This window comes from Maylandia zebra, linkage group LG11 (genome assembly GCF_041146795.1).
Source record: "Maylandia zebra isolate NMK-2024a linkage group LG11, Mzebra_GT3a, whole genome shotgun sequence".
In the NCBI taxonomy this organism is placed as follows: Eukaryota; Metazoa; Chordata; class Actinopteri; order Cichliformes; family Cichlidae; genus Maylandia; species Maylandia zebra.
In genome coordinates, this window is record NC_135177.1 from 10,150,486 (window position 1) to 10,176,561 (window position 26,076).

The 26,076-nt window shown below is 40.5% G+C and overlaps 1 protein-coding gene across 1 annotated transcript in view; it reads left to right on the forward strand.

Annotated features, from left to right (window-relative positions):
• LOC101476933 (transmembrane protein 65) overlaps positions 1 to 25,952 on the forward strand; it is a 53,189-nt gene extending 27,237 nt beyond the window's left edge. The window contains exons 3-8 of the mRNA XM_004565133.5: positions 5,961 to 6,005; positions 10,841 to 10,908; positions 11,503 to 11,557; positions 17,465 to 17,507; positions 22,834 to 22,939; positions 23,950 to 25,952. Coding sequence (XP_004565190.2) covers positions 5,961 to 6,005; positions 10,841 to 10,908; positions 11,503 to 11,557; positions 17,465 to 17,507; positions 22,834 to 22,939; positions 23,950 to 24,099 — 467 coding nt within the window. The 3' untranslated portion in view covers positions 24,100 to 25,952. The remainder of the gene's footprint in view (positions 1 to 5,960; positions 6,006 to 10,840; positions 10,909 to 11,502; positions 11,558 to 17,464; positions 17,508 to 22,833; positions 22,940 to 23,949) is intronic.
• Positions 25,953 to 26,076: the final 124 nt, after the last annotated feature.

Sequence of the window (26,076 nt, forward strand, 5' to 3'; positions counted from 1 at the left end):
TGACTTTAGAAGTGCAGGGATGAATGAGGCGTGCTGTATACAGCGCTTTGAGTACTCCGCGAGAGTAGAAAAGCACTATACAATAATCAGTCCATTTCATGATACCTTCTCTGACATTCAATGGATGAATTCTAACATTCAGAAGCATATTGCAGGGCACTAAAAGTTAAAGAAAAATATTATTATTATTGAGATTTCTTTGAGTATTTAATTGATTGTCTTTTACTTTTTATGATACCTAATCTTCATCCTTCTGTAAAAAGTGCCCCCCTCCCCCAAGGAAGAAAAAATTGTTCCCATTTTGTGTTTGCTAATGACGGTCCTGTCCACCAGGTCCACATTCTTTGTGCTGTGTAATTTCCTCCCTCCTGTCTCATATATCATAGGGGAATAGCAAGGTGCTGTGCAGCTGATGAATGGCTCCAGCCTTCAATTGTTCCTCTTCTGCTGAACCTTTGTTCTTTCTCTCCCAGACACACACACACACACACACACACACACACACACACACACACACACACACACACACACACACAATACAATGACATAGATTCATACAGAAACACGTCCCTCTAGAATCGAGACTCTCTCCAATAATGTTTTAGTACATAACATGCGAGACATGCACACTAACAGAAACAGGTACACACACACACAACACTGCATTGAACTGCCGTATGCAGAAATGTCCTTGCAGTAGTTGTTGCTTTACCCTCTCAGAGTAAAGCTGAAATTCACAGTGCCTGTATTTGTCATTTCTACGCACAAAAACGAAATGCAGAATGGACTGACAGACATTTATTCAACTTATTTTTTCCTGTGGCTGAGGCTGTTTGGCTTTTTCTTTTCTTCATACTTATCTCCCATTTACAAAACTAAGCTCTTCACACGTTGGTTTCATTCTGTACCAGCACTGAGAGAGTGTGGCCATTTGTCAAAGCAAAACAAAGACAACACACTGCGAGTTTCTCTCACCTTCTTCTGAGATCACAGCAACACTCTCATAGAGGGAGGAATAAAGCAGCAAAACAAAGCAAATAATCTGTGGGTTGAGCCAAACCAGCTACCACTTATGCAATGACTTTTGAAATATAGAGCAAATTCAAAGTAGTAGCTTTTTTTAGATTTAGGATTTACAGGAAATTCATGTGAACAAGTGACAGAGTTTTATAGTTTACCAAATTCACACAGGTGTTATACCTGATCTTGCAAACAGCATCATCTGTGACCAGAATGCTGAAATGTGTAGTCTGTTTATGTGTAAACACAGTCTTTATCAGATGGAGCTGATTCTGCTTCATAGTTATAGTTAGCGACTTATTACGACCCATTGTTAAGTTGGGGTTGGTGGTGCTGATTCAAGCTTTCAGTCTGACTTGAGGCAGGCGTTGTGGTTTAAAATCTGCATTGGTAACTCAGTAATTCTGATTTCCAGCTTCAAATTGAACCCACCGGGAGAGTCAGCACTTTGTCCAGGGGCGCATCTAAAAGGGGGGCACCGGGGGCCAGACACCTCAAAATCTGATAATGTTTTAATTTTGTGGACTCAGGGATTATTGATACCTGATAACTGAAGTTAATGGGCTTTACATTAAATAAATAATTTAACTATGTGTTTTTCTCTAAGGAAATGCAGTCTACACACAAAATCACTACATTTTGTTCTTTTTTAATTCTTACTAAGTTTTTTGTACCACCACCATCTTGGATTGTTAAGTGGGGTTGGTGTTGCTGATTCAAGTTGTAGTTCTGACTTGAGGGGGTGTTTCGCTTTAAAATCTCGTCTGGCAACTCAGAAATTCTGATTTCCAACTTGAAATTGAACACATCAAGAGAGTCAGCATTTTTTCCAGGGGTGCATCTAAAAGGGGGGCACCGGGGGCCAGACATGCCCCAGCTTTCGAAATTTAATTACCACCCCAGTACCCCCAATGATATTAATCTGGGATACTCTAAATAGGACATTGCAATAAAAGAAATGTTTTATATTAATTATTTCTGCTGATTTAGATAATGAACATAAAATATAAATTCTATTTGTAGACTATGCCATATAATAACACTTTTCTAATTAATAAATTAAGTATTATTATTATTATTTTTTCCATTATGTTTTTATTATTCCTTTATATTTTAAGTATATTTTAATATATATTTTGATGCTAATACGTGACACAAATTAACTTGCAGTGCATGATTTGCAACATTATTTTACAATATTTTGCTTCATTTAACAAAATACTTAACAAACTACAAAAAGTTCCCCAATACAAAAATTTTTTTATGTTGGAACCACTGTATCTTATTTAATAGAGAGGTGATGAGCCTAAAAGTCATGCCCAGTGTTTTCTAATGCAGATTTAATGCTGTATCAGTTTCTGATCCGTTGCCCCCATTCCTGAATATAAGAAAAATCCTTGAATCAGTCCCTCTTTTTGCTTGGGTATAATATGTAAAGCTATTAAATAATTCTACATGCACAAACTTAAAAAAAAAGAGAGATAATAAATGTTTCAAGTCTTTATCCAAATATCCTGAAGATCAGTCTCTGTGTGGAAGTAAACCGATTCATTAGATTTTTTTTTGATTTTTTTTAAGTTTTGAGATGTTACAAATAAAGCAGCCAACGGAAGGAAGGCTGAGACAGAGCCATGCTGAACGCAGTCTGAGCCCTTCACAGCACATGACCTGACACTGCTGCACCGGCGTCAGCTGAGGACTGATTCAGCTGACCTTCACCACTTTGATTTATGTGCAATTCATCCATCTGACGCTGGTGGGTATTCACCAGGGAGCAGATAGTTTTAGTGTTAAACACTGCTTTGAAATATGAAAAAGTGGGGGAATATCGTTAAAACGCTGATGCATCTTTCTTTACAGAAAAGTTCCATTTTCTAACAAATGCTAGTGTTGTAAGGCAGGTGAGGATAACTGCGTACCAAGAAGGTTTAATGGTTACTGCCTCACTGATGTTGATGATCATTGAAAGGTCTTCAATTAAATCCTGAAGCAGCCCCTGGATGAGCAATAAATGGAAACAAATGGTTTCTGGAGGGAAGTAAACCATCCTCCGTGGATAAGATCTCCATCTCTTGTAGTTGGATGGTTGATGCCTGTGGAAGCAACATAATTGTCCAGAAACTTGGAAAATGGGATAATAATATTTCTTTATACACAAACTGGAAGCATTGACAGGTCAGTGTGTGTCTGTGTATGCACTTTGCTGATGAACATCTGTTGTGAGCTGCATGAGCCGGGAGTTGAACTGAAGACTGTAGAGCTCATAATGTCACACTGAACATGGGTGGCAATGGGTGGGGGGAGGCACACAGGGTGGAGGAAAGAAGGCAGAAAGCTATCTTTAGTTTCCCGTTCATTCTGTGATCGACCAGGTTCAGTTTTTAAACTTCTAAACTTAACTGTAACATAAATAAATCCATTAAGTGACTGAAAATTATTAAATTGTGCTCAAGCTTTTTTTTTTTGTTCTAATTAAGTAAAAACAAAAGTTAATAGTTTTCTCCCTAAAAATCAGTACTTGACTATAATATTTGTTTTGTATTTGTTCTTAATAGCTTGTAAATCAATGGAAAAGGTCCAAGGAGGGAATGAAGGAGTATGTTTGTTTGGAGTTGAATCACCTTCACTACTAATAATCCAAACCTTTCCAGCCTGGTTTACCCTGCAGTAGGGCTGCTCAATTAATCGAATTTTAATCACGATTACGATCTGGGCTTTCAACGATCATTAAAAATGACTGAGCCGATTATTAGCCCCTCCCTCATTTATCCGCGACACCTTAAAGGCCGTCTGTGAAAATATTGTCGGGCATAAACCGGTCCGTGGCGCAAAACAGGGTGGAGACCGCTGATTAAGAGGACCCGAGGGAAGCTCGGAAAGCTAAGCAGAAGTTATTTGGAGAGTGACTGCCGTTGGTTGAAAAGAGAGTTTAAAAAAAAAAAAAAAACTTCAGTGGTGTTGCACACTATTTTATATTATTTTTTAAAGTCATTGTTAACCCTTTAAAGCCGGTCAGAGCAGCACGCTCCGTTTTGCGTAACTATTGTTAAATCCCTGTAGAACCTGAACCGCGTAAGCTAGCGCAATAATTTGTTTTGCATATGAAACCGGAGGAGTTGTACTTACATCTGATGCCATCAGCTTGTCCTCAGTCACGGTTTCGTTCCACATATAGCTTTGCAAAAATTGCATAAAAAGCGCTTGCAGGAACAAAAACATAATATTCCAGAAACACGCTTTGCCGTTCCTATCAGCTGTTCGTAACACTTCCCACAGTGAAATGATGCACATGCTGTTTTCTTTGCAAATTTGCATCATAGGATTGTTTTTTGTTTTTCCTGCAGTATATAAAAATTGCTGTATCTCCAAAATAAAACTATGAAGACACTCAAAATAAATTTCCTGTGGTGGGAAACTATTTTTTTGCAACTTTATTGTATTTAAAGTTTTGAGGGATAAACCTCTTAAATTTCTCCAAGTAGAAATATATGTAAACAAAACAAAAGCGATTTTCAATTTTTTTTGTAGTTTATTGCACTTTTTTGCAATTTATGTAATTACTATGGACTTAATGCATACATATTATTAAAATATGGGCTATAACAGTTGTATTGATGTATAGCAACTTGAAATGCTCCCACAAATGGCACTACAGCATGTAAAAAAATAATATAAGCTCTGGTGGACTTGGTTCTATGGTAGGTCTTAAAGAGTTAAATAAATATCGTCAAATAATCGTGATCTCAATTTCAGTGAAAATAATCGTGATTATCATTTTTGCCATAATCGAGCAGCCCTACCCTGCAGTGGTGCAATAACACCTGGAAATGACAGACCAGACTTCATTATGTGGACTAACATTTCCACTCACCTCATGGCAATAAATCTAATTTCACTGGACCGGCAGAAGAAGTCCTCTTGTCTTGTGTCTTTAGCCTTAAAACCAATTTAATTATCTATTTCTCTACAGCAGGTCATTGTGCTGCATCACAGTTCAGTGGCTGTTGAGTAAATGTGGCATATAGTCAGACAGTAATTTTACTCTGCAATCCAGATAGAGGTTGCATCCCATTAACTTCAGTTTCAGTTCAGCTGTGCTGTCGCAGTATCAAAGTTTAATGAAATCTCAGTAAACTTTGTATTTGTATGTTGTGTGTGGCAGATATTTGAATCTTTGGGTCTCGGCTCTAATTGTTTGGCGCCACATGCATTCACGCTAATCAGTATGATGGCGAGTCTCCCGATAAGCTTGTTTGGCAACAGTTATTATATGTCGACATCACTTTAACCCTTATTTTGGAAGCAGCCAGGCTACTAAGAAAACCAGCTGGTGCTCACACATCACCTCTTTTCTCACTTCCCTTCACAAGCTTCCAGAGAAATTCATAATCCACTTTAAACGTTATAAATAACATATGAAGTCCTGCATGGCCTACATATAGCAGAGTTATATAGAGACCTTATTCTAATCGTTGGCGTCTCCGATCATGTTATCTGAGTCTTTTAACCCTTTTGTGCTCTTATTTTGAAACTAGAGGTGATCACAGTTTTGAGGTTGTAGCTTCTAAACTTTGAAGTGACCTTCATCGGCCTATCTGTGGTTTGTTATAACTGCTAAAAACTATTTTTAATAGGTTAGCTTTTTCTTTAATCTGTCTCCCATCATTTTTGTCCATTTAATATGTGTACACAGGCATTTAGGACTGTAAGACTGTGTTTTACTGTGAGTCTATATCCACATATCCATATATATTTGTTCAGTCGGGGGAGGTGTGGTTTCTTTTCTCTTCATTCCTCTCATGTCATATTTCTTGCATGCCTTCCTTCTTCTTTTTCTCTGCTTTTTTTTTTTTGCCATCTATGAAGTGTCTCTCAATAATGCTGATCGTTCTCCTCAATAGAAATGTTTTTCTTTAATATTTGTTTTCTTCTTTTTCCAGGACAGCTGGAAATTGCACCACCCACTGCAGCACAGTTAAGATATGGTAAGAGGTCCTTTTGTTCTTGGCAGATATATTAACTCCTCAATGTGTCTCTATATATTTTATCCTTTTCATCTTACAAGATGAGTACTCATAGAAAATTGCTCACTAATCTTTTAGGACATGCCTCATTTAACAGTCAGTCAGTTTAGGAAAGTTAATGAGGACCAGTTTAATTAATGGCTCATTGTGAATGTGTTGTTTCCGTGAATTGTCCAAAGGAAAGGAAAAACCCCTGTTTATGGACCTAATGGATCCAAATTGAATCTAATAAGCAGTAAAAAAGTCTCTGAGTCTGAGGTCATAATGACTTAAATGTAAAATCAGTGGTTTTTTGAGGTTATTTAAGAGAAAAAACAACAAATTGATGGATTGAATTTATGTGTAAACTTAGAATTAATAAATAAAATTAGATAGGAGCAGGTTTGCAATTCATGGAAGCCACCATGTTGTCCCATCATCTTGAGTACAGATGAGATGGACATCGTTATTCATCGTAATAGTGTTTTATGAATGTGGCTGCAGAGCGGCCACGTACATAGTGCACCAGAGGTGGAGAAGAAGAAAACTCGTAGGCATTCCCGTGCAGAGTGTCAGACTCAGGATATGAGTATCTATGCTTATTATCTGAGAACGGGTCCTCTTCACCAAAGAAGTGAAAACAAGAAGGAAAGAGACAACGCGACTCGATAAAACTACATCTTCTTCCTTCTCACCTCAAGTGTCACCTGCTGAACTGATGTCTGAGCTCTAACACACAAGGACGTGCATTAACATGCACCAACAACAGCTGGTTATGAGCTAACATTAAGCCAGCTAATATTAGGCTGTGATAAACAGTTTGATTGTATTCTCATATCATATGAGAGTTTATTCAATAAGTCTCAGAGTCCAACAATGTTCGATCCACTTTAAAGAAAGCTTCATTAATGCAAGCTAACAGCAGCAAAAACAGCAGCCTTTACTGACAGAAAGGTTCAGGATTTCCTAAACAATTCACCTCAGGATCACTGTCAACGTTTAGAAGTGAGCTTCTCTTCATTTTGTATCTGACTCCTTTCACAAGTTTTGCAGCCTCCGAAGTAAACAGTCATGGAGACCAGCTGAGGTAAACAGTGGACTGACAGCCTGCACCAGGGGTGCCCAACTCCAGGCCTCAAGGGCCGTGTCCTGCAGGTTTTAGATATCACTCTGGGTCAACACAACTAAATCAAATGATTAGTTCATTACCAGGTCTCTGGAGAACTTCAAGACATGTTAAGGAGGTAACCTACCCATTTAAATCAGCTGTGTTGGATCAAGGACACATTTATAACCTGCAGGACACTGGCCCTCGAGGCCCGGAGTTGGACACCCCTGGCCTACACTCACAAGAGATGAACAAGGCCAGAGTTGTTTGTCCTACATTTGCTACCATAGCTAGGATTATGGCTTGAATTGGGAGTGGTAAAAAAAAACAAAAAAATAAAATAAAATTTGAATGCAATTTGGAATCTACTGACCTCTAGTGGTGAGATTTTGCACACTGTAACTTTAATATGTAGCTGTTCCATCATATACAATATTACTGATATTTAAATCTACTTTAGTTCTTACTAATGTAATGGCTCACTATAATAAACATTGCCACAGCAAATGTGTGAAGTTGTACATCAAAATATTATACTCTGAAAAAAATATCCGGAACGACAATCTGCTTAAGCATGGAGAACAATACTTGTTGCACGTAGTCCTAAGTCCATTTGTGCCTTGTTCAATTTCTTTGAAGCGTTTTTTAATTCAAACTTTCCCTAATATATGATAATAGAAAATATAACAGGATTTCTGACTTGTATTGAACATGTTTTTGGAAAAATGAAGGGTAGGGGTAAAAATGGATGAGCTATTTCATCCATTATCTCACATCTCCCCTTTATCAGTGCTTCTTTCTACTAATGTGCTTAAGAAAGCACACTTAATTTAATGGGTTGTCACAGGCTACTAATATTATGTATGCAGCTAAAAGTAGATTTCAAAGGTGTTATTTTATTATGCACGTGTGCGGTGGTTAGCACTGTTACTTCACGGGGCGATCGTGGCTCAAGAGTTTGTCTTGTGATCGGAAGGTTGCTGGTTCGAGCCCCGGCTCGGACAGTCTCGGTCGTTGTGTCCTTGGGCAAGACACTTCATCCGATGCCTACTGGTGGTGGTCAGAGGGCCTGGTAGCGCCAGTGTCTGGCACCCTCGCCTCTGTCAGTGCGCCCCAGGGCAGCTGTGGCTACAATGTATCTTGCCATCACCAGTGTGTGAATGGGTGGATGATTGAATAATTGACTAAGTAAAGCGCTATACAAATACAGGCCATTTGCCATTTTACTTCACAACAAGGAAGTCCTGGTTTCATATCTACCTGGCCTCCATTAACAGCTGGAAAAGATACCGGGGGTTAAGCGGATGGATGTGTGGGTGGATGGTGAATTTGTATAAGGAGACATGTTTTCTGTTTGTACAGTTGTCCGTTATTACATCCTGGATGATCTTGTGTAAACCAGTCAGCACTTCCCAACATGAGGGTTCGTATTAGAAAACATTTGAAGCATGCATTTCTTTTGAAGTCAAAATAATGTAAAACACAGAGAAATTGAAGAAAAATGAAATGAAATAAACTTGAATTGTTATATAAAACTGGGGACCAGCCAGAAAAGCTTCAGCATAAAGCTGAGTGGGGTTTTTCTCATTGTGCTCACAAAGAAAGAATGTAATCCAACTGCAAAGGCTGTGTGGGCATTTTTCACTCTGTTGGTGATCTCATGAGCTCAGCTTTCTCTCTTCACTTTAAAGGTTTGGAAGCTTCTCCTCCTCGCCTGTCTTATATTTAACAAAAACAGATCTTTGTCACAACAGCCGCTTTGTGTGGGAAATATTTAGTCTCCTCTGGAGTCGAGCATTTGTCTTTTTGAGCTGACACAGAAGAGACAAACTTCAAGTGAAACACTGACTCAGCCTGTTGTCACTGTGGTGTCGCACACATTTGTGATGATAATGTCAATCTTCTTGTTGTTGCCTATTTTTTTCCTACTGGGAGTTACGAGATTATGAAAAAAAACCACTGCATCCATCTCAGGGATGAAAACTTGTGAAAGCTGCGATGGATGGGAGTCCACCTGAGGAATGAAGTTTCAAAAAAAATGCCTGCGACATCTCAAATATTCACTTTGGCGAGCTCAGAGTTTTTCTTTCTTGTAGGCTAGCTGTGATGTGCCCAGGAAAACATTAGAGGAGCCAGATAAAACAGTCCAGACCTTTGCCTGTAGGAAGCAAACTGTAAGCGCCAAACGTCTGCTTTATATTTTTTATTTACGATTGAGTTCATGTTTGTTTTATAATTCATAGAATCATTACATAAGTCATCTTTTCAGGATTAATAAATGTGAAAATATATGTGTTTACATAAAGTAATTTTAAGTCACTGTTTTGGGATTGGAACCTAAAAGGGGGTCCCTCTCACTTTAAGTATGTAAGTGTAATAGTAGCATGAAACCCTGTGTGAGAGGGAAGGGGAGGAGCATGGACAGAGAGGTTAGGAGTCTAACGGTTTTCTGACCGTGTGCACAGCTAGTTCTGGATAACTGCTATTTTTTGGAACTTTCATGTCTTTTAGGAAGGAGTTCATTGTTACATCTTCAGTTTGTAATAAATAAACAGTCTTCAAATCATAATGCAACTGGAAGCATTTCTTTTGGAAACCAGGAACGCGCGTCAGCCATAGACTCTCCTTTTTATGAACTTGGTTTATTGGAAATTACCCTACACAAACTTTGAGCTGATACAAGAGGAAAGTCTTAAGTTCATATCAAGTCACCAAAAGGAAAACTAAGGACGAGCAGTCGTGATTTCCTCAAATTTCCTAATTGAAATTTCCCCACCAACAGGGAAAAATGTCCCCAGATGGCTGTTATAATTAGAGCTAACATGGCCAGAGGAGTCATTTTTTAATATTGGGTTAAACTCAAAGTGTGCAGAATGGGATCCTGAGACAGCCGAGTCCAGTTAAGATAACAGGCCCTTGCTGTGAAATTCAAATTCAGAGCATCGTGGCGTTCACTGCTTTTAAATCTCCAGTTTGTTTCCGTAGGGAATCAGTCAAACCCAACACCGAGAATTCTCTGAGTGCTCACTTTGTTCCGTTTCAGCATACGTTTGAAGGCAGGATTGCCTCTGGTGTCAGTCTGCGTTTAAGTGTTGAGCTCAGGCGCTCACAGCAGGATTGAAAGTTCTCACAGCGTCCTGAAGGAGAGCTGCAGCGCTACGAGATCCGTAGAGAACACAGTCGCATCGTGGCGATTACGCTTCAAACTTTCCTGCAGATTTGTCACTTAAACTAAACTGAACTTCACTTGAACTTAAGCTTGAATATCCTTTACCCGGGCGGTGGATGACATTTTAAAATTCACTTTGATAGCACCATCGGTACATCAGACTGTCTATAGTATCCACGCACTCCTGCTGCAAGTGGATTTTCTTGATATTTATGATGCTATTTACTCTTTCCTGTTTAAAAAATCCATTCCACCTTACCAAGAGTCTAGTGTTCACCCGCTGGCTTCGTAGCTGTCTGCATTTTACCAGCGGCAGTGCTAAAGAAATAAGACGGAACGACTTACCCCCGTACCACATTAATGAGCACGCACTAATGTATCACTGCCTGATACTGATTTACAGCTGCTTATGGCTTCAGAGGCGTTTTGTGTCTAATGTTCTCATTTCTCTTCTAAATGTGTGATGCGTTGTTGTCTATCCATGCTGAATCACATTATAATGTGTCTGACAGTGATTTGTTGTGTTTGCTTGCTTTACAGTTCTGCTGCACAATGCACTCCCATTCGTTGGATTTGGATTCCTGGACAACTGCATCATGATTGTTGCTGTAAGTGTCTGCTTCATGAGGCATGCACTCCTAGCACTTTATTCTCTCAGTCTCTGGAGGTAGCTAATGCAACCTGAAAGACTGCAAAAAATGCATTTAAAGGTTGTACTAAGTATAGATTAAATTTTACAAAATAGTACTTTGTTGAGATTAGGAGCTTTGTGAGTGATTAAAGGTCGTCTCGTTGCCTTTGACATGGCTGCTTCGAAGACGAGGAACCAGGTCTGCAACCACTCGCTGTCAGTTGCTGCATGCAAAGCAGCTTTTGTGCATTAAAAATGTAATCGTAGTCATTCTGCTATCAGTTTATGATTGAATGGAGTCAAGTTGGCAATTATGTGTGACCCTTTTTGTGACGACACGGTTATTAACTGTGATAAATTGATGAAAATTGAAATTCCGGTCCAGCCAGAACCTCACACGTTTGAAGCAGAAATAGTGACATAGATGCTAAAAGAAGGTGATTTAACTCCAAAATTACACAGGTGCTTGGCACCCTGGCTTGAGTCCCCTATTGCAAAGAGATGCAGACAACAGCTTGCACTGAGCTTTCCTCTTTGTACAAATGAGCTTCTGTTCTCTTGTTTTTTCCAGGGCACACAGATTGAGTTATCAATCGGCGTGGTTCTCGGCATTTCAACTATGGCAGGTCAGAGAATCTCGTAATGTATTTGAATCTGTTTTATTTTTGAAAACACATTTTCATTTCCTGTATTGTCCTTTTAAAGTATTGATTATATGAGTTATGTAGAAGACTTTGAACAGCAAAAGGAGGATCACCCACAGTGCTGCACTTAGTCAATTCTATAAACGTGTGTTACATATTAGAGCTGGGCGATATGACCCAAAATTCATATCTCGATTTGTTTTTTAAAGCCATATGGTAAGAACAAAAAGAGAGTTTAGTCAAAGCTGTGTCCCAGATGTCAATCAGGCACTTTTATTAACATACAGCACAGATGTACATGAAGAAATTACTCAAAAATAAATTATCAGCATTTATTAAATAATAATGCTCCATAAATAAAAGAACACAATGTTGTTTTTGTGCATAACAAAAAGCTCACAATTGTGCAGTCAAAATGTAAACTAATAGACGCTGAGCATAATAACAAAGACAGACAGATTTCACAGCTGCTCTGTTCCCAACTTCTACTGCGTGACTGACAGCCTGGAGTTTGAAATCCTCTTTGTAACCGTGTCTCTTAACAGGTGCCATTTATGGTCCTTATACACACACAATACGGTAATATTACGTTGAAGCACAGTACGTATTACTCCGCGAGGCTCCATTACGGTAGCCGTAATGCTCTGACAATCCATCAAGCGGTGCGGCTCCGTAGCTCACCAAAGTCGTACTAAAACACTTTTTTGACAGATTGCACATAAGGTGCACTGTCGAGTTTTGAGAAAATGAAAGGATTTTAGCTCGTTAGCGCGGTTAGCTCGCTAACACGTTGACGCCGTCCAGCCCCACGCACGGGGCGATCCGCGGTAACTTGTTAACGGAGATTTGCCGTGATCATCTTGTCGTTGCCTGCAGGTGAAGCTATGGGGGAGGGGGAGTTGTGCTCAGTGAAGGAGAGGCGAGGCCCAGTAACGCAGCGTAGAGACAAAAATGGACGAAAGAGAGGCAAACTTGCGGCTCCACAAGTATAATTATAACGTAACATAGACTATATCGATATAAACGATGTTGGCACATCTTATATCTCGTATGAAAATATATCGATATTTTTAAAAAACTCGATATATCCCCCAGCTCTATTACATATGTATTGTATATGTGTCACATTCAGATTCAAGAATATCTGCTTGTAAATCAGTCATTTATTTATTGCATTTGATTCGATTTAGGAAAATATATTTGAGAGTAATTCACATTCATGCTGTAGCATGCTAAATCATAGCTGACTGCCAAGTCTCCAAATAGAAGAAAAGGCACTTTTAGATGACGTGTTGACAGAGTGCGCTGTGTTGCAACTTAAACCTTAATCATGGAACTGTGACACTATTTAAAAATAATTATAAAGCGAGGTCAGATTAAAGAAAGAGAGGAGGAAGAGCGGCTGGCTACGATAAGGAAAACTTCATGAATATGTTAATGCTGTTCACAAGCACATTGAATGGGTATTGTAATATCCCCTTGACGACGCACATCAGAATTTTTGTTATCGCCCGCCACTGTTCGCCGTGTCTAAAAGAGCCCCCCCTACTTTACCCTAAGTGAGAATGAACACACATTAGCTTTGGGATGACCCTATCACTCAGTGCTTCAAATTTAGTGTTTTTCTTTTTGTCCAACTCAAACAAAGCGAGCGTCCTTTATATTGTCATTAATCGAAGCAGAGCTAAAGAGCAGGGGGCATTTCCCTCCCTTTCAGTGCTTCTGATTCTGTTGCTGTTGGTGGTGACGGCAGTTCTTTGTCTTTAGCTCAAGCTTTTAAACATGCAGCAGATTGGGTAAACTGATCTTTTGTCCAAGAGCCTAGGAGGTAGAAGCCAGAGGCTTTTTAAATTCCACTTCACCTGGAGGGACTGGAAAAGGAAGACTTTACCTTTTCCAGTTACAGTAAATGGATCTATAAGGGATACACTGTAGACAAGACTCATTTGAATTTTCACTTCAAACCCTTCTCCATATATTTCTAGTCAGCCAAGTTTCAGTTAAAAAAAAGAAAAATCTCCATTTGTTCAGTTCATTCCCAGTGAATTGATTGAATGGATGATTGGAATTTTGATTGAAGCAATTTCAGGCATGGTAGGACTCGTAGAGAGAAGGTTATCAGGCAGAATGTGCAAAATTCAGTTTTAGAGAGGCCACTCTGAAGTTTGACGGGAGTGCTTGTTACCTTTGTGTGGAGAGGTTTTCTAACCCGGATTTGACAGTGAGCTGTAACAGACACCCTCATTAATCTAGTAGTTTAAAAAAAATCTAAATCTACTGCAGAGCCACTCGGAGACAAGAAGCACACAGGACTTCTGTTCTTTCCTTAAGCACAGCCTTAACACACTTTCTATCACTCAGACCCCATTTAGTCATTCGCACTAGATTGAGGGCATTCGGGGGTCTGCAAATTAAAATGCGCAGTTATCTAACCCGGTCCAGAGTGATTTAGCACTAATGTCAAGTCTCTAGTGAAGACGACAAATCACCTTCTAGGAGGCAAAAATGTCTCTGCTCGCTTGAGGAGCGTGGAAGCTGCATGAATCGTCTACTCCTGACTTTCCTAATTACTTCAGTTAAACAGCCTTAATGATGTGAAAAGCCTGCAGCTCAAAATGAATATGAGGTCAAAGAATTGCACTCAAAAAAGATTTATTTGGCCAAAATTCTAACTCTAACTAATTTAATTACAGGTAAATTTTCAGTGTAATTCTGTTAAATAAGTATAATGTAATGTATTGCACTAAAGAGGTCATTTTGGTTCACATGCATTCAATTTGTACCAAGCACATTTTTCCTTTAGGTTTTTCAATAAATAAACATTTGATTTGATTTATTTCAGTTTAATTTTATTCAAAATTGTTACTCATGTTTAGTGAAAGTTAATTTTCCTCCCAGTGCACAGTTTAGAACATTTGATTGATGAGACTGGTCAAACTGGTGGCGCAACAATGGTGATAAATATGAGGTGAAACTAGGAGGTTTTTAAGGTTTTTCTTTGCTTTGGGCTTTTTTGGGGGGCAGAATTAGGAAAAATTTTTAAAAAAAGAAGGTTTGTCTCTCTAACTTTGTCAGCAATGTTGAGAAATACTAAATGGCCTGTATTTGTATAGCACTTTTACTAGTCCCTAAGGACCCCAAAGCGCTTTACACAATCAGTCATCCACCCATTCACGCACACATTCACACACTGGTGATGGCAAGCTACGTTGTAACCACAGCCACCCTGGGGCGCACTGACAGAAGCGAGGCTGCCAGACACTGGCGCCACCGGGCCCTCTGACCACCACCAGTAGGCATCGGGTGAAGTGTCTTGCCCAAGGACACAACAACCGAGGCTGTCCAAGCTGGGGCTCGAACCGGCAACCTCCCGATTACAAGGCGAACTCCCAACTCTTGAGCCACTATCGCCCCCTAGACAAAGGATGGTGAATACGGCGCTCCCAGGGGGAGGAAAAAGAGGAAGACCTCAGAGAATATTCACAGATGCAGTACAGGAGGACATGTAGAGGGTTGGTGCAACAGAACAGGATGTTAGGGACGGGGTGAGCTGGCAACCCTTAAGGGGAGCAAGCTGGAAGAAATAGAAGTGTAATTTTCTTTCTTGACAGAATTGGTGCTTCCAGGCTTCAGTTTGCATACTTGAAGCCTTTGTACAGCTCCAGCTGCCTCACGCAAACAAATTTTCAGCTTTGAGTGAGAACAAAAGCATGTAAGGCCACGTACTGCTGAGTGCAGGTATACTCCTGTTTTTGTCACTGTAGAGAGTGCTGTTCATGCACGCCTATAAATTATGACCGCTTGTACAGGAGCAATACAGCTAGTGTAAAAAGTTCCCGCTGTCTCCCATTTGTAACTTCACATTGTTTCATGCCACATTTATCCCACAGCAGCCGTCAGTGAATAGTTCACATGCAGACAGGCTCTCTAGTTTTGCTTCAGGTGTAAAAAGCTCCTTTTTTTTTGCTGCTTCCAGGCACTTGCATCTGTTCGCTCCATCAGGTTGGCAGTACTGTCAACTATTAGGCAAAAAAGTTTTAGAAAGTTCCCAAGAAATACAGTGTGAAGGAAGCATGTGATAACAGTAACAGAAAGGTTAAGAAATGAAAGTAAACTAAAGAAAAGAGTGTGCTGCTTGGCATTTGCAATGAATTTACAGGCTTGTCGCTGCAAACACTGCAAGGTTGTGATTGAATGGGATTAAGCTGGTAATTACATGCAGTCTGTTTGTGATGATACAGCGATTAACTCTGATAAATGAGGGAAAATCCCCAAACAGCCTGTTGCTTTCCACATACAGAAATTTACATTAAGTAGGAGTTCACATGTAATACTAATATTTAGAGTCCATCCAGAAATCAGAGATTACAAACAGGAAATCTTTTTTTTTTGTTACTCTTTGTCTTTTTAATTGACTTCCCTTTTTCTACTTGATAAAGTTTGTCAGAATATCAGTTACACTGTGATTTGTGTGTTTGCAGCTGCTTAAGAATGACTTGAATTGTGATGCATTTGCCCGCCCCCTCATCAGTCTGTTGATGTGCATCAGATCTAATGCCAAGGCCCCGAAGAGGGAGAGAAAGCAGCGAATTAAAGGCACAGCCAACCTTGTCTCGTAATTACATCTGAGCAGGTTGACCACATAATAAAGTCTCAAGCTGGCCTCTCCATCACTGCTGTCTCTTCAGTGGCTGTACAGAGGTGCAGTGTTTAACGTCAGCAAGATATTGTGTTACATCTGTTTTAATCATCTTCAGAGTGTAGATTAATTTGCCTAACGTGGCCATATTGCCTCAAAGCAACCATGCACAGCTGCACGTGTGTCCTCCTTCAGCTGACTGAACATTGAACTGCTGCATAGCCAAGAATTCACCTTTGTGACCGTATAAAGTACTGGTACACAATTCAAGACAAAGCATGGGGCTAATGGCAACTCTCTCTGTTTAAGTGCCAACATGAGGTGAAACACACTGAAAAATTATTACACTGCCAGAGAGTAACGTTATATTTAGAAATTAACTAAAAATGTTTAAATAACCACACAAAATCTTCATCTGACCTAAATCAGCTGAAGCAACAAGCCCCTTTTCCTTTGTGGTATTTGCTGATTTACAGTCAGATTTAATGGTGCACAGTGCAAAGATTTCTGCTAAAAGTACCTTATTTAGTCCAAATATGCTCTGTGTGCTTTGGCACCGACTCTTGGGCCAAGAGTTGCACACTTTCCTTTACTTTCCTAGCTGTTGCAACAGCTCTCGCCTCTCATTCAGAGGCTCTAGTTAAGTCGCTCGTTGTTCTTGTCACAGAAAAAGAAGCTGCTTGCTTTTAAACTTTTATAAACCAGAAGCTTAAAGATGCTTTGCCACAGGATGCATGTGTCTCTGCTCGCTTTGTTAGTAGAGTGTTTGTCTCTGAGTAATGTGTACAATATTTATTGCTACAGTAGCTCAAAGATCAGATGAAAGTGCTCGAGCCCAGCCGGAGATGATGACTGTGCCTCAGCAGTGATGACACGATTGCGTTGTGTGTTTCCTCTGGAGTGTTTCTGTAATGCTGCAGCAGCAATGCTCTGCACTCAGGGTCAGGGACAGCTGAGAGAACAGGAGTAAAGCACAGGCTTTATTTTCTGTCCTTAGGCCCAGCTGTTACAGTACCATACGGCACATTCAAAGCATAAACCGGTGACAGTGAAGTTATTTCAGCGTTCCCTCGTCCTCTTTTACTTGCACTACAGCATGTAAGAAGCAAAACGGCAGCAGTGTGGTCTTCTTCTTCAGTGTGTTGTGCCTCTGCTTCTTTGATGAGCCCATAATGCACTTGGGACATCCATCATGCCCTACGGAAAAATGCCTCTGTAACCCATGCCTCTGCTTCTCCCATTATCTACAGCTGCTGCGCTGGGCAACCTGGTATCAGATCTGGCAGGACTGGGGTAAGGCTTGACACACACACACACACACACACACACACACACACACACACACACACACACGTTTGGTAAATTCAAACAGTTCAGTTGAAATTTAGAATCAGTCAAGGAAAGGAAGAGCCATTAATCTGATTGTACAGCAACACGTTTTCCACACAAATATACACAGATAATAATAATAATAATATTTATAAACAAAGGTCCTTTTCACATCACGTTGAGAAGGTAAAGGTTTACCATCATGTTGTTCGTGGGGCTAATTCAATAAATTGCTCACTTTTAACCAGTTACTGGATGTAGGCCCAGGGGTGTGGTTTGATTAAAATGGGACTGAACTAGGTCATATAGATTAAGTAGAAATTATTGTGTATTTAAATCCCTGAAAAATCCTTTCATTCATTTTCCTCCAATTTCTTCATTTTTATTCTGTTTCCTGTCCCAGAAACCCAGCAACAAAAACCCCATCAGATGTTTTTTCCCTTTCCTGCATAATCAAAATTAAAAGAATGAAATTAAGTAAAAGTGGATTAAAACACTGACTGTAAGGACTGATGAATTTGTACAGAGTAATTTAATGTGATTTCCTCAATAACAGCGTAATGATATAGGAAAGCTTGATGGTCATGTTTCTCCGATCCTTCCATCAGCTCATGCATGACTGTTTAAGCGCCTCCTTGTGGCCACAGAGATCATAACCAGCTTCCTGAGCTGCTTCATGAGCTCAACCAGTCCCATTACTTAATATAATGGAACACCAGGGTGAATGCAATGATGGCGTGCATTTATTCTCCTCCTTTTCAGTGTAAATCATACCCATGCATGGATGACAGAAGTGGAATATGCTGTTTCCTTCTGTTTTCCCTGTGATTGATTAGTCTAGTTCTTGTGGTCCATGTAAACACTCTCAGCAGGCACACACACGCATCCATGAGCGAGTGTGTGATTGCCGCTCAATCAAAAGAGGAAAGTGGAGCCCCCGTGGACGCTTTATCAAGGTGAGACAAGGCGTGTGAAGGCCATTTGTCTGCCTCAGAGTCTCAGTGGAGCTGCAGCAAGAGATTTTCACAGCAACGTTTGCGATACAGATTTTGTTCTAACAGGAAACGCTTTAGTGTCCACATAACGCTCGTCTTATAAATTACACTGGGAGTCGGCGGCACTTTAGTGGCTGCAGAGAGACTTCTTGCTGAGGTTGTAGTTGGACTCCGACTCTGAGATCCCAGATGACTAATTACTGCAAATATTACGGCTGGATTTCAAACTGTTTGGTTAACAGAAGTTGGCAAAATTCGTAAATAAAAAAATCCTGTGCATGTACTCGAAAATATGCATATGGATTTCTGTTGGTGAGTTGGATTACAGCCACACTTTCAGACATTTAGTTCACCTGGAACAAGATCAGGCTTCCCATTCCCAAGCAGCATAGATGTGATGATGTTCAGCCGCAACTGAACTCACTTTCCACCTGCATAGATGAGCCAAATGAAAGACTCTGGAGACTGATTAAAATGCCTCTAACGAACTTACTGTGAACTGCAGCTTCCTTTAGCTTTCGTTTGTTGAAGTGCCTTTAAGTTTTATTTAATCAAGAACTGAGTTCTAAGAAAGCTAAGAAAGTTTTCCTTCTTAGCTGAATTCTGCTGGTTAATGTGCTTGTATGTACAGAAGATCCTGATTTGGTCATCGCGTTGGTATGCAGGAACCCACTGCAGCCAATGAATGCTTGTCTCTGTGTAATATATATATTATATGCTTTTAGATCATATACACACAGAAAATTATATACTGTACCTTTTACCAGTATAAAGTTGTTTGGTTGATATCCACGTACACTGATATTTGATGTGCAGGAGTTGGTCTTCACTGAAAAGTTAAGGACATACTCTATGCAGGCTAATGAGTGTGCTGTAACACGAGTCATTAACACTCTGGACATTGCATCAAAAGAGCCTCAAACCTGCTGATCCTCTGAGTTTAGTAACTCCCAGTTACTAAATTTTGACTATTATATAATCAAAGTGCACAGACGTAGCTGTCACTGCAGCATGTCCCTTGGTCAATGATGCTTTTTAGTCCTCATAATTAAGAGGAAATCTGCTCATTTAAGAGATACTGACTCACTTGTAGAGAATCTTCCGTGTGTGTGTGACTGTGCTGAACAACATGCACAACCGTTTCCACATATGTGCCAGTGCATACATATTTTTATCATGTAGGAGTTCATGTTAGGCCACGTTTGTAATGTTTCACTCCGTCTGAGTCTTTTAAGTATTTCGAAAAAACCTAGGAAACCATCTGAATCTTGCTGAACTCCATAATTGAGCTCATGAGTCATTCTGACCATTCAGCTGGTTATTACTAATGCTTCTGTCGAGTTTAGCCTCAGCTGTTTTAGGAATTTCTTACAAATGCAATGCATCGGTGGCTTTCTGGGGCAGACAAGGAAATGCACATTAGGGATCTTTAGGGAATACAGAAGTGGAGACGCATCCCCCTCCGTATCATGCCTGCATTTTCTACCTTACTCCTTCTGAATCCTGGAATAATCTGGATTATATTCCATTACCTTTCTTTAAAAAAAGTGGGTGAATGCCTGTGTGACTGATGCCTTTTGAACTTTACAGATTAACAATAGTGACATTTCGTCAATGCACAAAATTCTGTTTTTTTTCCAAACACAAGCTGAGTAACTCAACGTGATGGCTTTTAGTTCCTCCAGATGTAATTTTCCAAATGATAAAATGTATAACTGTGTTTTCTGGGGCTTGCAATGCACCCGGCTCATGTTTCAGCCTGCTTCTCACACAGTGAACAGCCTGTCTGTCTTGTTTTATGTTTTTTAGGATGAGCTCGGGCCTTTCAGTAAATTTCATCATTCCTGCATTGTGATTGCTGCAGTATTTTGTTTTGGCTTTCTTTTTTTTTAAATGCAGAGCTTATTTATTTTGCCCTCCGCTGTTACAAGAGCACGGGTAATTTGGAGTGAATTTGATCTAAAGCCGTGGATGAATGTGAAAGAAATTAGGATTGGGGCTCGGCGGTGAGACTGAATTTCAAAGAAGCGGAGAGAAAAACCAAATGCCACCCTCACTGCAGCTTACTGAGCTTCAAAGCTGTGGTCTCAATTACTTCAATTTAACCATCATTTTAAATGCGAAATAGAAGAAGAAAACATAAACTAGAGACTTAATGGCTACAGTGTATCCACTTGAGATGCTGTAAGAAAGAATATTGTCTAATGAATCTACTTATTCTCCTCATAAGGACTTAATAGCTCATCATCTGTTATCATAAGAATCAGTCCTATTTCCACTACTTCTGCTGCCCCATCCTTAAAGGCAGTGGGCTCGAAAGCACACCCCCCTGGACACAAATGCACAGGCAGACTTGCCTTTTTCTCAGATATGCTGTGTACAGCTTATCGCTCCCCTAACAGCTCCAGCTGCAGCTTATTTGTATGTGCAGCCGACTGAGGATCCATTAGTGCCAGTGAGTGAAGCCGACCTGGGTCCAAATGTCAACCCATATTTCTTCCCTCACATTCAAAACCGCCTCACCTGCACCATATTTTACGTGCCTTGGCACATGTAGGGTCACACGACAGTGTTTATGTCGGTTTCCTTTTTTTTGCATATTAGAGTCCACTTCCTCCTCTCTAGCTTCAGCCAGATAATTTTCCTTTTTAATGACATTTGGCAGGCTGGCTGTCGCTTCATGTCCATTTTACACCAAAGTGGCTCTAACTGCTCACTGGAGCGTAGCAATGACCTTCTTGCTCTGTTTCCAGGATGGCCAACTGTAGAAATATTCCCACTGTTTCCAAGAGTCTTTTATTTCAGGACTATTAAGCCAAGTGTCTCTTTGGAAACACTTTTTTCCCAAACACACGAGCGGAAACCTGTCAGGTTGTGGACACATAACTGAAGCAGTGCCACAGCTTTCAAGTTCAAGGTTCTTTATTTGTCACATGCATAGTTATACAAGTATAACACACAGCTGAGGCCCCCTGTAGGTGAATCATTTTCATTTCTGTCAAATGATAGAAATGAAATGAAAGGAATGAAAGGATGATATGGCATTACCCAGTCCATATCAGAATAGAGATCCAGCAGAAAGTTCTTGTTTCTAGTTGCACAGAATTCTTAATCCAATCTTACTCATTTTTCTACATCGTGGTGATTTCCGTGGAGCACTCTTTTTCTGCTGCAATCCGTCATCGGTCCGTGATCTGTGTAAATCCACGCAAAGCCCTGGGACTGAGTTAATTTATACACTGTTGGAAGCTTCCTCTTTTACTCCATCTGTTGTTAGAGCTGAGGTTTGGCATCCTGCTGGGTTTATGAACATCAGCGACAGGAAGCAGACCGGAGCATTAATCTGTTGATTTATTTTGTCGTTATTAGCACCGACTCTGGTTGTTGTTTGCCTTGGTAGGGAAGTGTCATGTTAGCATGGGTTTATTGAATTATGATACGTAATGGAGAAAATTATCAACGGGGGGATTATTATATAAACAGAAACGATGCAAACACAAATAGGCAGCGGCGAATTCAATCTGTTACAGAAATAGCCGGAATCTTTTAACAAAACCAGCTTTGATGCAGTATTGGTTTGTGCATGCCACATTTTACAGAGTCAGACTTTTTATTTCACATAATGTTTCTTTGATTTTCTTTTTGTCACAATAACATTTCAACAAAATCACAAGACTTTGGTATTCAGACTTCATTTGATTAGAAGGTTTTGATGGATGATGTTTGTGTGTGTGCATGTGTGATATACAGCACTGTGCAAATATCTTGAGCCACTCCTCATTTCTTTGTATTTTTGCTTTCAATGAGAAAAATCACAAAACGTTTTTGCCCATATTTCGTTTTTCCATTTATGTCTGTGCTTTTCAAGAAGTCACTGCACCTATTTCCCATTTCCATAGCAAAATATTAAATAAAAGAGGGGTTGCTCAGGACTTTTGCACAGTACACTGTATATCAGGGGTGGGCAACTCCAGGCCTCGAGTGCCAGTGTCCTGCATGTCAGGTGTGTCCCTGATCCAATCACAGCTGATTTAAATAGCTAAATTAGCTCCTCACCATGTCCTGAAGTTCTCCAGAGGCCTGGTAACGAACTAATCATGTGATTCAGCTGTGTTGACCCAAGGTGAGATCTAAAACCTGCACGACACCGGCCCTCGGGGCCTGGAATTGCCCACCCCTGCTGTATATAGAGCGTTCTATCAATAGAATAATGCTGTCGCTGCAGTTTGCTGAACTGTGTTAAGTCCCCTCCTGTTTAATTCTTTTTCCATCCATCGGTCTCTCCCTCTCCTCAGGCTGGCAGGTTATGTAGAAGCGTTGGCGTCTCGGTTGGGGATGCAGATTCCTGACCTGAGCCCAAAACAGGCTGATATGTGGCAGACAAGAGTCAGCTCTCACACGGTGGGTATAGAAACAGTTACAGAATTTGCTCTGGTTCGCTCCCCCACTGAGCAGCTCCTGATGTGCGAGTGAAACCACTGCAAAAAAAGTGTTTCTGTTGCATTTCTGTGCAAAATGCACATCAAACCAGGACAGGCCTTTGCACGCTGACAACTCAAACGCGAGTAACACAAGTCTGTGTGACGGGGCCCAGCTTTCAAATGTCATAAAAGGAACTGGGACCTGGCGATCTTTAATATGCTATAAGTGCTGAAGCATGAAATATAATAAGCTACAGTGATTAGTCTGGCACCTGGCTGGTTGCTAAAGGCTGCTGTGGCTTGTGAAGAAATAGTTTTTAATAAATACAAGCCAAAAATAACATATTGGTCTTTGGAGATTTTTAAGTGTTTGCTTCCAACCCTTTGTTAGTGTTACAGTAAAGAGGGAAGGTGTGGCATGAAAAGCACCGAGCTCAATAAAAAATGACAATAAAGACCAATTTACAGTTACATAAACAACTTTTAATGCTCCAAGTCACAGTTATAAAAAGACAATTGGTTTTACATTTGTGCCTTTATTGAACCTAGTGAATTTTAACTCGCGCTGCAGGCTGGAGAAACCTGTCCACCTCTGTGTAAATGACTTCTCCACAGGGTTCGTGGATTCAGCGGCTGCAGTTAAGGAGACCAGATTGGAGATGTGGGTTGTGGATATGTCAGTTCGTATAAATTAAGGCCACTGTGTCTGTTTTTCAGACAGAAATCAGCTTTTTTCAGTAAATAAAGGAGTATAGGGATGCACAGAGGCTAAGAAAGCTGAGGGTGTTCATCAGACAGCAATAAGGCGGGCTTTCTGCAAATAAAAGAAAAAGAAATTTGAGGGTCTCTCAAGGATTTGCCAACCTGCAAAGATCACACCTAGAGAACAATATGCAATCCTGAAATAAATGAAGAATAATCCCACGGTAACAATGTGCAGAAATCCCTCCATCTTTGCTAAAATCTTTGTTGTCTTCTTCCCACCCGCAGGGTAAAGCCATCGGCGTGGGCATCGGCTGCATCCTCGGTATGTTTCCCCTCCTCTTCTTCAAGGACGAGGATGAGAAGAAAGAAGGCCAGACGGAGGTGAAGGAGCAAACGCAGTCGCCACCTGCTCCAACAGAGAGCAGCAAAAACTGAGGCGAGGCTAGAGACAAATACTATTCAGAATCCGTTTGAATGCTTGACTTAATCTGACGCCGACTGCTCTCGCCTTGTGCGCTGGAGCGTATGGTAATATCAGTGAACTCCATACGGTCCAATCGCACGGCTCAGTCGAACTATCTGAGGTATTCTGAAGAGGATTTTAGAAAATATTCGATCACAAACTCTGAACTTAAGCACAGGAGGCTCGTCATCTCTCGAAGAAACGACTGCTGCTACCTGATCCCGTAACCTCACTTCGTCTCGACTGACCGACACGGTCATTTGTCTAAGACACCTCCTCTTACCTCTGGCTATAGATGGCTAGATCGCATATAGGTTAACTGACAGCTTCATGCACCCCCTGAAATATTATAGGAGAAAACCCAGTTAGCGCTCAGTCGTGTTATAAAGTTCTTGTTTTCTGTCAGAAATCTTGAAAACCTCACAGGGAAGATGGAACAAAGTCAGTTTAGTGTTCCAGATCAGCCAATGTTTAAACACCTTTTCCGTGTTTCCCTGTCAGTTTTTGGTGGTTATAAACCAAGAACACGGTGTCTTCAGTTCCTAAAACATGTAAGCTTCTGGATTTGAGCAAGTCCTGCCTCATCCACAGACCTTGACAACTAGTCCGCTGCAGGTGGTTAAATCTGTAACACCTGAAAGCTTCTTCTTCTCTTCAGTGGTGCACTGCATATGCACACCTCTGCCAAAGGGTTCACACAAATCACTGAAGAAGTGAAATGTATTTAAAAGTCCTACAAAATATTTTAAAGAAGAGGCAGAGGGAGGAAGAGGCAGTGAACAACGATATGAAGTATAAACTGTGGATCACCTGGATCCTCTTTCCTCATTTGCACTGATCCTCCGGTTCATATGTCCACATTTGCACCCACTGGACGAAATACAATATATCCCCCTCAGAGGTGAGATGATATTCAACCTCTTCTGAAAACAGCCACACGTAGAGGTGGAGGTTTGGGGGGAGATGAATGTTATTTTGCATAACGTGACTGCTGTAGTGTTTTCATTTTGTGAGATTAACTGTTACGGTGTGTGCAGACGGGCTGCATTTCTTCCTGTCCCTCACTTCTATTGTGTGTTACTGCCCTCCGCTGGCCGATAGATGGAGATCTAGTTGTTTTCTTTCAACTTGGTGGACCTGCTACGACGACACCCCCCCCCCCCCCCCCCCCCCCCCCACACACACACACACACACACACACACACACACACACACACACACACACACACACACACACACACAGGCTTTAATTCGCCACAGCTCCCACAAACCTTAGCTGCTAGTCTCCCCCGGTCATAATTTCCAACTTTCCTCACATCGCTCATCACCCTGTAATTATTTTTCTGAATGATTCTCCTTCAGGAGCTGCACTGAAGAAGTGTTTAGAAATATACGAGAGGCAGCTCTGCGTCACAGCAAATGTATTTATTTTGTTATAATATTCAGACTGGTATTCATGTACGTTTGTATTGTGTTTCTTCTATATCTCAAAGGGCCGTGAAAATATTTATCAGCACAAAATATACCTGCGTGAGTATATTTTAGCAGCTTTCTATGCCATGAAGGACCCAGCGGCTGACCGCTTTATGTTACAGTCTGAACTCACTACGCTTGTTCTAAAAAGACTAAGGAGACCCTGTATACCCTGTATATGACTGTTTTCAATATTTACCGCGTGGGTAAGAGTGATCCTGAAGAATGATAATAATGAAGAAAATGAACGCGTACATATATGTAGCTAGGATTTTTGAGTTTTTTATCTTGATTGCTTGATATCCACCTTGCATGCACTGTTAATAAAAAGAAACCTTAATTTAAAAAAACAGTATGTTGTAAGGTTGTGCATCACAGCAGGATGACTCACTGGTGGAGGATAAAGGAGAGGTAAAGTACTCATGCTGGAATAAGATGCACAAGTTATTTAAAATAAATAAAAACTATTTTGTGGC